Source organism: Oncorhynchus kisutch, linkage group LG8, assembly GCF_002021735.2.
Source record: "Oncorhynchus kisutch isolate 150728-3 linkage group LG8, Okis_V2, whole genome shotgun sequence".
In the NCBI taxonomy this organism is placed as follows: Eukaryota; Metazoa; Chordata; class Actinopteri; order Salmoniformes; family Salmonidae; genus Oncorhynchus; species Oncorhynchus kisutch.
In genome coordinates this window covers 47,011,075-47,029,161 of record NC_034181.2, presented here as the reverse complement: position 1 = coordinate 47,029,161, position 18,087 = coordinate 47,011,075, and the positions used below count along the sequence as shown (strand labels likewise).

General features: G+C 41.9%; 1 protein-coding gene across 3 annotated transcripts in view; it reads left to right on the top strand.

The window, feature by feature from the left end:
- The window catches only part of LOC109895605 (glutamate receptor ionotropic, delta-2-like), a 521,177-nt gene that overhangs the window by 59,871 nt on the left and 443,219 nt on the right, over positions 1–18,087 (top strand). For all 3 annotated transcript variants that reach the window (XR_004210832.1, XM_020489443.2, XM_031830442.1), the window contains exon 2: positions 8,559–8,714. Coding sequence is in view for 2 of the 3 variants with exons in the window: in XM_020489443.2 (XP_020345032.2) it covers positions 8,559–8,714 (156 nt within the window). In the remaining variant the exon portion in view is untranslated. The remainder of the gene's footprint in view (positions 1–8,558; positions 8,715–18,087) is intronic.

Genomic DNA, 18,087 nt, shown 5'->3' with positions numbered 1-18,087 from the left:
AGCTCAGCTCTGTCTCGGCCTGGGTGGGAGCAAGCTAGTCCCCATCTCTGTAAGGTTAGACTGCTCATGGACGGCCTGCTCCCTGAAAGGCCTCCAGTGCTGATGGAGCACCCTGAGGAATAGATTGCCTGCCTGGGAGGAAATGGCTAGATCTTGTCTACATCAGGTCAGAAAATGACCGGAGTACACCAAGTGGCAGTGTCTAAGTAGGTTTTGAGGCATGGATTTTTAAAATCTCTTACTTTACCCATGTTTTATTGACATGGAGTGGGCACCTTCTACTTGGTATACGGAGGAATTGCTATTTGGGGTATGGGGTAACATACAAATACTACTAGAGGGATATGTTGACTACACTTTTGTAACCTAACCTTTGATTGTCATAGTGAGAGTTTGATATTAGCATAATCTTTCATTTAGACTGCATTGTGGTTATCATTACAGGCATTGTGCATCCTATATGTGTACTGCTCTCTCTCTCCCATTTTCATGCTGTGTGACAACCCCCAGTGATGAGGGCCACGTTGTGTGTTAGCCTTCACAATTGGCTCAGCATTCCATTAGTGTCAAGCACCATAACACTCTGCACTAATTCCCTTCCCACACTCCACTCAGCCGGATGAGCGCGAAACATCTGGAAATATTGACATCGCCATTATCATTGGCACTCATTAATGACGCTTTCTACACACACTGACCTCTGGAAAGGTGTTAATGGCTATTCAAATAGAGATATTAATTACAGAGTTATGGGTTTTCAACTGACTTCAAGCCCAGTGATTCTAACCCAGCTGACACATTTGGTTCCTTGGAAGTTGTGGGAACGTACATTTTTGGTTTCCCCCATTAGGTTAACTGTGTTCAACTCCAAGCACAGATAGGACACATGGAAATTTATTTGCTTAGGCATTAATCATGCAAACACATTTTGTTATTTTTCTTTATTGTAGCACAGCCTCAATGAGACTATGATCTTCTGCCTCTCTATCCATGGAATTAGTCCACTGCACCACCAGGATGGAGATAGCATGTCATGTTTTTTTAACTTATACAAAGCTGTTCATTTTAGTCTATTCAAACAGACCCCATTTCAAAGGAAACAAGCACTCATTAAGATCAGGTGTGGCCAATTAGTGGATGTGGCCAATACACCTGAACACACTTAACAAGATAAAGGGATAGAGAGAGTTTTGTTGATGCTGAGAATGGAATGTATATGTTTTTTAACCTGTGGAATATATGATGCTGAAGGACTGAAATTCCCACAGAACAACGTTGTTTCTTAAAGTTCTCTAAACAATTTGAGAAAATTACTTCAACGTTTTCTACAGGTTATGCTGAAGTACTGAAATTCCAACCTAAGAAACATATGGTTCTCAGACCGTTATGTGCCAGTACTTTTAATTTTAATTTTATTTAACCTTTATTTAAGATTTGGGAAGGTTGTATGCAAAACAACCACAGGACAACCACGCTCTCACCAAGCTCTAAGAAACATGGTTCTCAAAATGTTATGTGCTAGCTTAAATTATCTATTAACTTTGAGCCTACTGTGCTGTTTTGGGGTGTTTGGTTAAAATCTGCCTAACACCATCTGAAATGGCATGAAAGCGGTGTCTGTGTGTGTGTGTGTGTGTGTGTGTGTGTGTGTGTGTGGCAAGGGGTACACTCCACATGACGCCTGTACCCACCCATATTGTAAAAATCCAGCAAAACCCCAAGCATATGTGTCTTGATTGATGCTTTGATTGATGTGACATTATCTGTCATTTATTATTTTCATTTGTTGAAATGTGAAATTGTAAATTGATAGTGTCGTTTTGAGACTGATTATGTTGATTTATTGTTCCCAAGGGCACCTTGAAAATGAGACCCTGGTCTCAATGGGTTTCCCCTGGTTAAATAAAGGTTCAATATTAAAGGAACCCAATCTAATGGGGAACTCGCCTTCCTAGGCCCCATACATCTGAGGCATCCAGCAGCCCCATTTAAGCCCACTTTTATTAAATGTCAGGGAGAAGGTGTCCCCACAGCCAGGGAAGGTGAGGAACAGCCATGGAGAGGCTTTAGATTGGCTCAGCAAAGCCAGCGAGCTGGCTGGCAGCTTTGCTGCCGCATTAATGATGAAGCCATTTATTTCCATGATAATAATGAAAGTGTGTATTCAGCCAGCAGGAGAAGGGAAAATGGCACATGTGGATTTCACAGTACAAACCATGTCCTCGGGATCATTTCAATTTTACACAAAGGCGGTAATAGATTTTGCAGAAGCAGATTGCTGATACCCACGTACACGTGGATATTTTTGTCACTTTGTCCTACCGTAAGATTTAGTCTCCTTCCTGCTGTATGAGAATTGACATGCCTTCTCCTTAGTCTATTTCAGGAACACATAGTTCCCTACTGACAGTGGCTGCTGTGAACTCACTCACCACTGCCCACACACCATTATATTCCTGCTAGCACAGAGTCACACATAGTGGAGCTCTGTGACAAGCTCTGTGACTCTGCCTGCCTGGTGCAGGGGTGGACACCTAGCCAGTCTCATCAGAGGTAGAAATTGAAGAGGGCTCTGTGTTTGTATGCGGCGGAGCAGTGATGATGAGAGGTGGCTGGGGCCCACCAATGAGACGTGGAGTTATTACTGTGCGTGGCCACGGCTGCCATACGGCGTGATAAACATGGCGGTGTGTTGCCGTTTTCTATCACATTCTATCAGACGATTACTACTCTCCCCTGGGCCTCCCGGAGCCAATTAATCGCCCTTGTCTCCAAGGTGTCAGCTGCCACGTCCGTCTTCCAGACAAGGCATGGGCCGTAAATCTGACCGCCCTCACATGTGCACTCACAGGCCTCCCCTAAACACCACCCCTCCATCCACTCCCCCCGGCAAAAGCATACTAATTCATCCTCATCATCACCCACGCCGTCTCAATCTTGCTTTCATCATAACAGATCATCATCATGATCCTTCAATTGCTATCAAGGTGGGCGGTTCCATCCCCTCTGTCACTGTCATTGTTGTCATTGTCATCAACGTGGAAAGGCTCTTCCATTATCATTATTATAGCCAGAACCGCCATGGGGCTGCTTCGTCACAATCAGCCCATACTAGGCTGTGGAGACCAGTGTTAGGGAGTGTTATTCCTCTGTATCTCAGTGGGGTTTTGCAAGTTGGGTTCAGAGAGAGAAAGAGAGAGATTTATTCAGTATACAGGTATAGCCTATAAAGGAATGATGTGCAATTAGAGCTAATAACTCTACTTCTTCTCTGCCACCACTTAAATAACCTTCTGAATCCTGCCTCTGCTTGGACAGCCTGAGAGATGTGTCTTTTCCTATCCAACTGCACAGCTGCCCTAGTAGTCATCTTCTAACTGGTCTGGACACTACAAGGCTGACAAGTCTGTTTCCAAGTCTAACCCTGTCAGGAGAGAACGAGCTTCCTTCACACTCCCTCAATTCTTATTGTAAGGGAAGTCATTCCCGTCCAGACAATTGCTCATTAATGCTAAATGATTTAGTCTAAACACACAGGCTAATTATGCGAGCTCTATTGACGTTGCGAAATAATAGTGCTGGAAATTGGAAAAGAGCCTCTATTCTGTTGGGTGATTTGCTGTAGTTAAAAGGGAACTCATGTTGATTCTCTCAGTGTGTATTTAACAATGTGTGCTTTTCATTCAACCGAATAAAGGCCAAACGATAAGTGTCGTTTCATAAAAGGGAAGTCAGCAGGAACCTCCTACTGGAGACGTTATAGGACTAACTGACAAACTGGATATTCTTCAGGAAATCATAGTAAACAACAGCAGCAATATCAGATACATGTTTAAAGCACCCGGGAGTCAATAGCATTTCCCAAATGAATGTATTCTGCCTACAATCCAAATAGCTGTTGTGGAAATAGCAATGATCGCATATTGTGCATTTGAGCCCTGTTGCCCTTGGAGCATCGGTATAATGCTAGATGCAATGCCTTTATCGTCTCCTCTGATATATGTTGTGACGTTTGCTTTTTCCTCACAATCCAGTTGTCCAAGAGCTGGAGGAGCCATGCTGGAGAAGAGTTTAGAGCAGGAGGAAGGTTGCTTGTAAATCAGCACGCAGTGCTGCCATCCTCATCATACCAGTGCAGTCCGCCAGGCCTGCGTCCACACACACACACACACGTGCACACAATTTTTTTTAATAATCTTCACTTTTTCTCCACTAGAGAGAGCTTGGAGACATTAATCAATGTGACAATGGCCATAATGTGCACAGTGGGGCCTTGACCTTCTGCTGTCTTTTGCTATGTGCTATGTGTGAGTTTGCAGCTGCTGGCAGGTGCCAGTGTGCACAGACTAGTATGGTCTACCATCCCTTGATAAAGTATCTGGTCACAGCTCTGAGATCAGATGTAGAATCAGTCATTATTTCCCAGCTGGGGAACATTAGGAGATAAATGAAGAGAGAGATAGCAAATATCATCATTGAACAAGCTCCGTGATTTAAGTTGTGATTCAAGGTCAGTAGAAAGTAAACAAGTTGTTATTATTTATTTATTTTAAATTCAGTGGATTCCAATGCCGACCTTCAAAAGCACATTTGTATGTTTTTGAGACTCTGTCCGTTGATTACTCATACTATTTTGATGAATCATATTTGATGAATATATATGGGTGAGCTCATTCCTAATTCATGTTTCTATGGGTATAAAGGCTCGATGCACTTAATCATCATCAATGGATCATGAATCACTCACCGAAATGAAAACGAATCACAGGTGGAAAGGCCTTAAAATCAGCCCCCACCAGTAATTTATTTCCATTAAGATGTTTGAATTATTCTACCATTTAAATATCTGATGGTTTCAGTTAAGGGAATAAAACAGAGCGAGGTGGCCACTTTAGAGGAACATTGAGGGAAAATATTGTCCCCCCCTCTATAGCATTTCACACCGCCACGGGTGCGATATGCAGCTTTAAAGCTTGTTTTGAAGTCTCCACCTTGAGTTTTGTTTCTATGGCAACTCCATTCTGGGGCCCAGATAAAAGAGCTATTATTTTTTTGCGGAGGATTGGAGACAAAGTGAGTACGTTGCTGCTGGTTGGGAGGGAGATTTGTCTTGTCTGACAGAGTTCTTGCAGGGCTTTGAAAGCATTGTCTTTACCAGGCGATTTCACAACCGACCACCAGCTCACATTTGATAGTATATTTAATAGTACATTTACCATACTACTGTACAACCAGTCAGACATAGCACCCCCATCACAGAGGGCTCAATCACATCCTGTAAGGTATCGGCCTAGGCCCCACGCTCTCAAAGGGATAGGTATTCTATTCTTTGATCTGTTTCAATCAGACCTCTTTGTGGGCTATGTTTCTTTCCATTCACCCTGAACCACATTTGAGTCGCATCAATAATGCAGCTTAATTAAATAGATGAAGGAATGCGTCTTTTATTTGACCATTTATTCATGCGGCACTGTGTTTTTGTTAGTCTTTTCTCGTTCACATTGCATGGCGTTTAAGACCATGCAAGGAAAACAAGACAACACACCAAACAGTCATACAGTGGATGTATTTTTTTTTAGGACAGACTGTCGCTTGATTTTTGTAAGATAGTGGACTCTACGGTCTGTTCAGGTGTGCCAAGCGTCAGCAGTCAGGTGGACTTCAGGTGCAAAATGGTGGTATTTATTTACAGGTGCAGAGAAGGTCAATAAAGCTGGAATCATTAATATAATTTACATGATGCGTTGGCAAACATTTGACTGACAAAAGTATCAAACATAAACTAAATGGCTGACACACCGAAGCTGCTGGCTTCTAGCTACCGTTTTCAAACTCAGACCTATTACTTTGTGTCAATATTTCCTCGCACAGCTGAGTTAGAGAGCCCTGGGACAACATATTACTCTAGCCCAATAAGCTCTCAGGAAATGGGCAATCTGAACAGGTTAAAAGCCCAATTTGTAACACTGGAATAATCCAAAATGCACCTAAACAATCAATAGTTCTGATTTAGGCCAATGGCCACTACATAATTAATTTCAACATGATCTCATAACACTCAACAAATATTGGGAAAACACCCTTCAACATGGAATATTACGATTACTGGGCACGTGAACCTGTTGGTTAACTACACTTCCGGTCAAAAGTTTTAGAACACCTACTCATTTAAGGATTTTTCTTTATTTTTTACTATTTTCTACATTGTAGAATAATAGTGAAGACATCAAAACTATGAAATTACACATATGGAATCATGTAGTAACCCAAAAGGTGTTCAACAAATCAAAATATATTTGAGATTTGAGATTCTTCAAATAGCCTTGTTGACAGCTTTGCACACTTTTGGCATTCTCTCAACTTCATGAGTCACCTGGAATGCATTTCAATTAGTAGGTGTGCCTTGTGGAATTTCTTTCCTTCTTAATGAGTTTGAGCCAATTGGTTGTGTTGTGACAAGGTAGGGGGGTATTACAGAAGATAGCCCTGTTTGGTAAAATACCAAGTCCATATTATGGCCAGAACAGCTCAAATAAGCAAACAGAAACACAAAGACATGAAGGTCAGTCAATACGGAACATTTCAAGAACTTTGAAAGTTTCTTCCAAGTCCAGTCGCAAAAACCATCAAGCACTTTGATGAAACGGGCTCTATGAGGACCACCACAGGAATGGAAGACACAGAGTTACCTCTGCTGCAGAGGATAAGTTCAGAGTTACCAGCCTCAGAAATTGCAGCTCAAATAAATTCTTCACAGAGTTCAAGTAACAGACACATCTCAACATCAACTGTTCAGAGGAGACTGGGTGAATCAGGCCTTCATGGTTGAATTGCTGCAAAGAAACCACTACTAAAGGACACCAATAATAAGAAGAGACTTGCTAGGGCCAAGAAACACGAGCAATGGACATTAGACAGGTGAAAATGTGTTATTTGTTCTGCAGCGAAATGCCATCTCATCTGGTTTGGGCTTAGTGGGACTGTCATTTGTTTTCAACAGGACAATGACCCAACACACGTCCAGGCTGTGTAAGGGCTATTTGACCAAGAAGGAGAATGATGGAATGCTGCATCAGATGACCTGGCCTCCACAATCACCTGACCTCAACCTAATTGAGATGGTTTGGGATGAGTTGGACCGCAGAGTGAAGGAAAAGCAGCCAACAAGTGCTCAGCGTATGTGGAAACTCCTTCAAGACTGTTGGAAAAGCATTCCAGGTGAAGCTGGTTGAGAAAATACCAAGAGTGTGCAAAGCTGTCATCAAGGCAAAGGGTGGCAATTTGAAGTATATAAAACATTTATTGATTTGATTAACACTTTTTCGATTATGTCATGAGTCCATATGTGTTATTTCATAGTTTTGATATCTTCAATATTATTCTAGAATTTAGAAAATGGTAAAAATAAAGAAAAACCCTTGAATTAGTATGTGTCTAAAAGTTTGACCGGTAGTGTATGTGGACGTCACAGGCGTGTTCGTTCTCCAAACTAGTCCACAAACATCATGCGGTTGTGAGTGGGCCTACAGGCTGGCGATACAATGTGCCTTCAATTCTAAATAACCGAAGTTAAAGGTCCAATGCAGTCATTTTTATCTCAATATCAAATAATTTCTGGGTAACAATTAAGTGGGCTACCTCACTGTGACTGGTTTAAATAAAAATGGTCAAAGGAAACAGAAATAGCTTCTTAGCAATTTCTCAAGTAAGAATTTTGCTAGGACAGTCTGTGAGTGGTCTGAGTGGAAAAACTGAGCGAGAAGTATGCAATTTGAGATTCTTCCAATGTACTTAAAATTATAAATTAATAATCTTAACCTGCGTGTGATTGGACATGTCTAGCAGTAGGACGCTTGAAAATGCCAGTAACATGAACAAACATGTTGAAACGTTTACAAAGTGTTTTTGTTGCTAAATGAGGGGATGGCAATGGGAGTGGAATGTCTAACTTGACGGGTACTCTCCAGTGCGCATGGTCCCAAGGACTGACTTTGTCGCTTGACGTGTTTCATAGCATAGGCTACTGCAATCCTCAGGATGTTACCTTGCTGTAATTTTTGTGAAGGTCTATGAAGAGGGTGACCAAAAATCACACTGCTCTGCAATTGGCCCCAAAATGTGAGCTTAGCTCCGAATTGGTGAGTTTACTGTATGAATCACCAATCTGCATCATACACACAATCTATTTCTAAATGATGACTATTTGCAGGTCAGCAGAATGCATTTAGCATTGCTTCAGTGAGCAGGTTTAAACAATTACTAGCTCATTTGCTCCAGGCAACAAGCAGAGAGGAAATGCAAGGCCAAAAGAAGAGATGCTGTCTCTATTTGGATTCCTGCAGGATGTAGGTGGAATGTTCCTGTATTGTATACACCCATTGACTGTGGCATACCTTACTTATTTCCCAGCAAATGGATTGTTGCTCTATTGATGTTTAGGCACACGTACAGAATAAGGCCCAAGAGACTTTCCTTAGACACAATGATCACTTATCATCCCCCCCCCCCCTCTTGCTCTCTCCTTTGCTCTCCCTCCCTTCTTTCTCTCTTTCTCGAAGGGGCCATCTTTGACGAGTCTGCCAGGAAGGATGACGAGGTGTTCCGCATGGCCGTGGCGGACCTCAACCTCAACAACGAGATCCTGGAGACGGAGAAGATCACCATCTCCGTGGAGTTTGTGGACGGGAACAACCCTTTCCAGGCGGTCCAGGAAGGTAAGGCCTTGCCCTGCCCTCGCCCTCACCCTGCAGTCACCACAACCACCACCAGCAGTCCATCTCGCACTCAGCGAGGCCAGAGGAGTGGCTGACAAAGTCCGTTATCCCCCCCACCCCCCCGACGACTCTGCATGGTTTTTCTGTGGATATGCTTCAGCCATCCATCTGAAAATACCTCAATTTTCAGACCGAAACCTTGATCAATGACACACTGAACTGAATAGCACTGTATTAGGTTTTGAAGGTGTTCCCCAGAAAATGAAGAAAAGGTTTGGGTTTTGGAAATCTCTTTTACTGTTACAGTATTTGCACCCTTCTGAAAATGGTGTCTGTTGGATTCCCACTGTACTTCACCAGTGATACTCTCGGTCACTGTTGATATGCACTCTAGGATTGGGAAGATTGTCATTTTTTATTAAAAGGCTCGTCATTTTTGGTTGATATTCTTCCAATATTTCTGAAATGTGTTTCAATACTGCCATTACCTGAAACGCTGCTAACAATTAATTAAGCTGGTAACGTCGATGGCATTTGTCTCGGGAGATATCTGATAAAAATGCAGAGACGTGTGGCACAAAATACAAATGAACTCCTCTAGCATAATTCCATGATTTAATTAACTGATAATTGATAACAAAAAATACAATTCAGACCAAAACCTGTGTTCGACTGAACAGACCTCAACTAAAAGAGTCATATTTCCCTGGGTTTTAAATAGGTCCTTTCGGTTCTTTCTGACATCAAAGAACCCCTAATATAACAAGCTCCTAGCATCATGTCATATTGTCGCTGGTAGCTACTCTGCCCTTTTAGATCCCTAGCCTGGGAAGTCTGAACACAAGGAGAAGTCTGGTTGGAACCTGTTTAGCTAATGGACACTGGTTATTTGTGGATGGTGGCAGATGTACAGTCTAGTGCAGTCTAATAGTTATTCCCACTGGTGCTTTTGTTAAGCCTCTCTGGAGCATCTATACCTGAGATGCTCTCTTGTCTTTGAAGTCTCATTGTGAGTAGTGCTATTACTGAATACATTACATGTGTTCTGGCTGAATGATGGTGGTGGGTCTGCTGGAAGCATCTTTTGTTACTTGTATCGAAACACCTCTGTTGCTCTTTGAACAACAACAATAAAATCCTATTTGCTTTTGTTAATTAAAACGGGTTCTTAATTCATTCCTGAGTGATATAGTATTATAGTGATTGTATTTAGTGATATATTATCAGAACACACTTTTTTGGGGTCGATGCATTGATGTGAAGAAAACATATTACAGGACTATGCTCGGTCTTAATTTAGAATAATTGTTCTCCACCTCTGCTCATTCATAAACAAATACCTGTGCCCAGAAAATAACAATGCATGATTCATGTTGGTGTTATAATACATAATATAGAATATAAACTCAGCAAAAAAAGAAACGTCCTTTTTTCAGGCCCTTGTCTTTCAACGATAATTCGTAAAAATCCAAATAACTTCACAGATCTTCATTGTAAAGGGTTTAAACACTGTTTCCCATGCTTGTTCAATGAATCATAAACAATTATAAACATGAACCTGTGGAACGGTCGTTAAGACACTAACAGCTTACAGACTGTAGGCAATTAAGGTCACAGTTATGAAAACTTAGGACACTAAGTTTAGGACACAGCATCATCGGACTGAGCTTGTTGTCATCGCAGGAAATCTCAACACTGTGCGTTACAGGGAAGACATCCTCCTCCCTCATGTGGTACCCTTCCTGCAGGCTCATCCTGACATGACCCTCCAGCATAACAATGCCACCAGCTATACTGCTCGTTCTGTGCATGGTATCCTGCAAGACAGGAATGTCGGTGTTCTGCCATGGCCAGTGAAGAGCCCGGATCTCAATCCCATTGAGCACGTCTGGGACCTGTTGGATCGGAGGGTGAGGGCTAGGGCCATTACCCCAGAAATGTCTGGGAACTTGCAGGTGCCTTGGTGGAAGAGTGGGGTAACATCTTACAGCAAGAACTGTCAAATCTGGTGCAGTCCATGAGGAGGAGATGCACTGCAATACTTAATGCAGCTGATGGCCACACCAGATACTGACTGTTACTTTTGATTTTGATCCCCCCCTTTTGTTCAGGGACACATTATTCCATTTCTGTTAGTCACATGTCTGTGGAACTTGTTCAGTTTATGTCTCAGTTGTTGAGTCTTGTTATGTTCTTACAAATATTTACACATTTGCTGAAACGCAGTTGACAGTGAGGATGTTTCTTTTTTTGCTGAGTTTGTCATACATTTAGTATATGCATACATCCATGTAAACATAGGCACGTACACTACTTTGGTGAATCTGATACTATTTACACATAGGTCTTAGCATGGCTCTTAGCAGTGACTTACCGCTAATGCTCAGCACTTGCCTTTTTCACACCGGCAGAACTTGTTGCTAAACCATGGCATAACATTACGAAGGAGTGTTTATTCCAACCCTGGGACTTAGCCTCTCCCATCTGCCTTGGTTTACCCAGTGTCTCCACAACAATGCTCCCCGTACGTCTAACACGTCCTGTAATAGGCTTGGCGCTGGATTTGAATGGGATGGAAGAAAGGGAGCCCTGTCGCCTTGTTGTCATCTCAAACAGCAAAGACGGAACAAAGGCAACGAGACGTGCCAAGAAGCCTGTCCAAGTTTTCTCCATTTGGGAGGTGTTATGTCGTCACTGAGCATCTTTTTGTCTTACACACATGTGGACACACACACACACACAAACCCAAACCCACACACACATATACATACACACACTGTGTCGGTGTTGGGTTGCCAGACGACATCCTATATGGTGGGCTTTTCCACCGTTTGTGTGTTTGTGCGTGTGTGTGTGTGTGTGTGTGTGTGTGTGTGTGTGTGTGTGTGTGTGTGTGTGTGTGTGTGTGTGTGTGTGTGTGTGTGTGTGTGTGTGTGTGTGTGTGTGTGTGTGTGTGTGTGTGTGTGTGTGTGTAGTGAAAGCAGCTGGGTGTCTGCAAACTCAACAGGCCTGTTTGTATTAGTATTTATGATGGATGCCCATTAGCTGCTGCCAAGGTGTTTTTTTAATTTGTTTTTTAAATTCGATTTTACTGCTTACATGAATTAATTCATGTGGAATAGAGTTCCATGTAGTCATGCCTCTATGTAGCCCATAGTGTGTTCTGGACTAGGGGACTGTAAAGAGACCTCTGGTGGCATGTCTTGTGGGGTATGCATGGGTGTCTGAGCTGTGTGCTAGTAGTTTAAACAGACAGCATGTCACTTCTCACAAATACAAGTAGTGAAGAAGTCAATCTATACTCTACTTTGAGCCAGGAGAGATTGACATGCATATTATTAATGTTAGCTCTCCATGTACATTTAAGGGCTAGCTGTTCTGCCCTGTCCTGGGCCATTTGTAATTTTCCTAAGTCCCTCTTTGTGGCACCTGACCACACGACTGGACAGCAGTCCAGGTACAAGCAACAAAACCAGGGCCTGTAGGACCTGCCTTGTTGATAGCATTGTTAAGAAGGCAGAGCAGCGCTTTATTATGGATAGACATGTCTCCATCTCAGCTACTGTTGCATCAATATATTTTGACCATGACAGTTACACCAAGCAGTTTAGTTTCCTCAACTTGCTCAATTTCCACATTATTCAATACAATATTTAGTTGGGGTTTAGGGTTTAGTGAATGATTTTTCCCAAATGCTTAGCTTTTTTGTTTTTGAAATATTTAGGACTAACTTAATTCTTGCCACCCATTCTGAAATTGACTGCAGCTCTTTGTTAAGTGTCACAGTGATTTAACTTGTTGTGGTAGCGGACGTGTATAGTGTTGAGTCATCAGCATACATAGACACACAGGCTTTACTCAGAGCCAGTGGCAGGTCATTAGTAAAGATGGAAAAAAGTAAGGGGCCTAGACAACTTCCATGGGAATGCCTGACTCTACCTGGATTAGGTTGGAGAGGTTTCCATTAAAGAACTCCTTCTGTGTTCTGTTAGACAGGTAACTCTCGATCCACAATATACCAGGGAATGTAAAGCCACAACACATATGTTTTTCCAGCAGCAAATGATGATCGATAATGTCAAAAGCTGCACTAAAGGCTAACAAAGCAGCTTTTTATTGTCAATTTCTCTCAGCCAATCATCAGTCATTTGTGTAAGTGCTGTACACGTTGAATGCCCTTCCCTATAAGCATGCTGAAAATATTTTGTTCATTTGTTACTGTGAAAAAGCATTGCATCTGATCAAACACAATTTTTTCCAAAAGTTTACTAAGGGTGGTAACATACTTATTGGTTGGCTGTTTGAGCCAGTAAAGGGTGCTTTGCTATTCTTGGCAAGCGGAATGGCTTTTGCTTCCCTCCAGGCCTGAGTGCACACACTTTCCTGTAGGCTTACATTGAAAATATGGCAAATAGGAGTGGCAATATCATCCACTATCATCCTCTGTAATTTTCTATCCAAGTTGTCAGACCCAGGTGACTTGTCATTGTTGATAGACAACAATAATTTTTTCAACTCTTCCACAATCACTCCAAGGAATTCAAAATGACAATGCTTGTCTTTCATAATTTGGTCAGTTATGCAAGATGTGTAGGTTCAGAATTAGTTGTTGGCATATCATGTCTACTTTTTCTAATCTTGCCAATGAAAAAAATCATTAAAGTAGTTGGCAATATCAGTGGGTTTTGTGTTGACTGAGCCATCTGATTCAATGAAGGATGGAGCCGAGTTCAAACAAAGTTAGCCTGACCACGACAGGCTCCTGAACTCCAATCCCACCACGAACAAGGAATCTATAACGCTACGTATAAGCACACTTTGTTTTGTCCTCTACAAGGGGATTCTTGCAGGCACTACCCATTACTATTCACATTAATAAGGACAAACACACAAGAGAGGACTTCTTTAAGCTAGATTTTTTATTATTATCTAGATTGCAGGGATGATTTGCCAGGATCGTACACAGGGATTTCAAGGTGATGTTCTCAACATCAACACCAGTCCTCTTTTAAACCATCCCTGCTGCTGGAGCCCGAGCCGCCCGGGAGCTTGTAGAGGTGTTCCTTCTCACCCATCTCTGTGTAGTACCGCTTCAGCTTTGGAAGGTTTTTTTTTTTGCATTTTGCATCTGGTTCTAAACTTCTATGGAGAGCGGGTGTGTGCTAAAGTAACCAGGCACGGCCTGTTTTCATTGCTTTGCATGTGAAACACGGTTAATTGTGAAAGGTATAATGCTGCCACTTATGTTTAGACACTACGCTATATCTCATCATCTCCCGCCATAACCAGATGAATTAGTGCACAGGTAGATGTGCATGCGTTCACGGCTCATATTGATTAAAGCAGTAAAGGGGACTGTAATTGGATAACAGCGCAAAGGGTGTTTGGAAGGGGAGCTTTTCGCTCACGGAGGCTGCTTGTGAGTTCTAGTTTTCTTGTCTTCTGCTCTCAGATGTAGCGATAAGTAACGATTCCCACTCCGTGTCTCCACAGGAACACACCAAGCTGACAGCACACAGCGCTGTGGCTGAGACTGAGGTGGATAGGGCTTAGCAAGGCAAGTCTACAAAGTCTTCTTGGGAGGGCGAGTGACTTTTGAGGAAAATAAGTGTGAAATGGTGTATGACTGACAGACAGGTAAAATAATCTAGTTTAATGACATGCTGCTCTGTAGCAAAGTTGTGCCATACCCACCATTTTGTTGAAAGTGTCAAGAATATTGAAAGACTGTGATGCAAAGGTGATAATGAGGCGAGAGTAGGGTTGCAAAGCTACCGGTAATTTACCAAAGTTACTGGAATCTTCGGTAATTTTTGTAACAGATAATCTATGGTAATTTTGGTAATTTATGCTTGAATAACAAAACAAATCTGTATTCATTTATAGTATAATTTGTTTTATATCTGTGTCCATATATTGTCCATGCATTTCTAGTGGATAGACCATATGGTTCAATAGAAAATAGCTTAATTAATGAAAAAGCACAATGGAATTATTTTCAATGAACTCTGCAAAACATCCAACTATTGGCTTTTTACACGACCGCCACCAGTTTGGTGCCAAAACATTTACAACAAAGACATATTGACATAGTAAAATATTTTGATTTATTTTACTATGTCAAGGGCTAACATGAAAGCATATGGATAGAGCTACATGGAAATGTTTCTTACAGAAGAGCAATCAAAAGGGAACAGTTTGGAAATTATGGGAAAATTATTAGACTGAATCCAAACATTTACACAGTTGATTTTATGTGCATTTGATATTTACTGTACTTTTTGCCTTATTTGTTGATAACAAAATCTGACAATACTCAGTATTTGGGGAATGTGCAACATAAGAAAAAAAAGGGTTTGAGTGAGAGGTATAACGTCTGCAAGTGGCCACATAATTCTCCAGAGTGTGCACAATTCCTACGCAATTTCAATGCACGTTTTTGACTCAAAGAAGAGTCTTCAACTTTAAGGTGCTATTTTGAGCTCTCCTAGATGTGCTGTTGAGGAACTAGATCAAGCAGACTTATAGCTGTTTTTGGAACACAGCCCTGCATCCCGCCCATCACATAATTACTGTTGTTGTTTACGCTTTCCAAAAATGGCCCATTGACACAATCTGGTCAGGTGGGCATCATTGGAAAGCTTGTTCTGTTGCTGACATGACTGGCTAAGTTACAAAATATGATCTTACAGTTTTAGGCTTTCACAAGTCAATTCAGAGAAGCAGATTGTAATTTTGGTGTGCATAGAATAGAGTCATGAGTGCATTCAGGTACGTGTTCCCCGACAAATTTATTCACAATAGCACAGTGGAGCTGGGCCGATTCCCGGCTGAGAGTCAGAGCACTCGGCTGAGAGTCAAACTCGGCTGCCGTCAGTATTACTTATGGCTAGGATGCAGGGATTGAGCTCGGGCCGATTCCGGTGTGAGTTATCTAGCCCAAATGTTTTACTTGAGGCTCGAGCCGATTGGGGCTACTCCCTGGTAGATGATTACACAGGCTGCTTTATATAATTACCGTTTCATGATTGATTGATTTTTCCATATTTTCTCATTGTTTCTGTGATCAAAAAAATCAAATTAACAGTATTATTTTAGTATTTTGATACTTTGTGCTCGGCAATTGATAAGCATTGATAAGGCATTGATAAAACTTGGATGGGGCCTCCCAAGTGGTGCAGTGGTCTAAGACACTGCATCGCAGTGTAAACTGTGTTGCTACATATGCTGGTTCGATACCCGTGCTGGCCGCAACAAGGAGACCCATGAGGTGACGCACAATTGGCCCAGCGTCGTCTGGGTTAGGGGAGGGTTTGGCCGGCTGTGATGTCCTTGTCCCATCGCTCTGTGGCGGGCCAGGCTCATGCATGCTGACACGGTCACCAGGTGTACAGTGTTTCCTCCGACACATTGGTGCTCTCGACCTTTACCTCTCCTGAGGCCGTACGGGATTGCAGTGCTGGGACAAGACAAAAGGGGGTAAAAAAATATGTGGATGGGTATAATTTGTTTGTATAAAATGTATCATAGTAATATTTAAAATGACTAAATCTGGAAATGTTGTATACATTTATTTAAAATTACATCGGGCCGCTTCTGGGGGGATTCTGGTAGGATGTTGGCTGAATTCCGGTAGACGGGTACTTGGGCCTATTCTGGGCAGTCATTCATTTTGATTCCGGGCCGAGTCCAACACCCGATTCCAGGCCAATTCAACCAGTTCCGGCCCCCCGGAAGAGGGACGCTTCTGGGCCGATTCCTCATTGCTAGCAGGGATAGGCTTCGTTCTGTTCAGAACAACCCAGACCATGTCATCTTGTACATCAAACGTAGTGATCATAAACATCAACACTGAATATTACAGGGGTTTTATGATTTGGAAATGTGAAGTAATGGGTGTTTGTCTTGCTTGTATGACATGAAAGCCGTAGTTATTATAATCCTCAACATCTTACCTTTCAAAATACATCGAGTCCACTTTATTTACAGGATTTCCCTCACTCAGACTAGAAAAAATGTAAACATGTTGCCCAATTAGCGGGAGGCAACTTTTTTATCGCTCACAGTGTTCAAGTTCAGAACCGCTGTCAGTCAAAGCCAATATTGCGCTGTGAAGCAGAGACCTTGAACTCTGACATCATCTATAGCATGTTACTGTACAGCCACTGCATTCCAATTTAGGCGTTTATCAGTGTCCAAATCTGCAATTTTGAACCCCTATATGGGTACGAGTGTAAAACCCTAAACACTAATGGTACTCACTAAATTGATGGTTTATATTTAGGATGTTTTACACTTTGTCATTATATTTTTTTCTTAAAAAATCATCTTTATTTTTTTATTTTTTATATATATAATTTACATGGGCCAGAGATAATTATAGACACCTTTGATAATCTCAAGTACCCAAAAGGGCTACTAGATGCCTTGTGATAAATTACATCAAATCCTTGTTACCAACATTCTGGTAGTTTATTACTCCTGTAATATACACTTGATTGCAACCCAGACATCATAGAAATGAAATAAATGGAGTGAGATGAATATCTTCATGTTTGAGCTTTTTTTGTAGTGAACAGCCAGGATGGAGAGGATTGTGATTTTGATTGGAATACAATGGGACAGGAAGCAGCAGTATACACTTAGAGCAATCAGTGAGTCTGTGTGTTCTCATATTTGGTTATACGATAAAAAGCCTCTGCAGATATCCGCATGTCTCATTCTCCAGCCTCTCTGCGGGGTTCCTCACCGGATTCTCAGAAAACAACGAGTTTTTGACCAGTGCAGGCATATTTAATGACATCAATATTTTAGTGCTCGATGAAGCCACTCTGAGTTATGAAAGATACAGAGTTCACAGTTGGTTAGGATTGTGTTTTTGTTTGTGTTTTCGTGGCTGGGGGGGGGGGGGGGGGGGACATGTCAGTGATTCATTCCCAGGTTAAGACAACAGATGTTTGCTCTATACAACCCATTCATATAATTGACTAGGGACATGGGCTATACCCAATAGGGTTAGCTATCTGATGAGGTGAGGCACCATCAGGCTTCTCACCTGTTCCACGCATGCATGCAAACACACACACACAATTCAGATCATTAAAATGCAAATGTTGTACCAGATGGTCAGTGATATTGTAACCTTTTTATTTAGTAATTATGTTGTGACCCCCTCAAAGGAATCTACAGTACAGTCTCAGCTTACTAAGCAATGTAATGCATAAGACCATTTCATGTGAGTCATCTTTCTCCCATCCCTCCACCTATCCTCCCTCACATCCTCTGGCTGTGCCTCGGTCAGCCTGATATCCTAAAAGGATTCCTTCTAAATGCCAGCATTCAGCTTTATCGCCACAATCCAATTATCCAGACT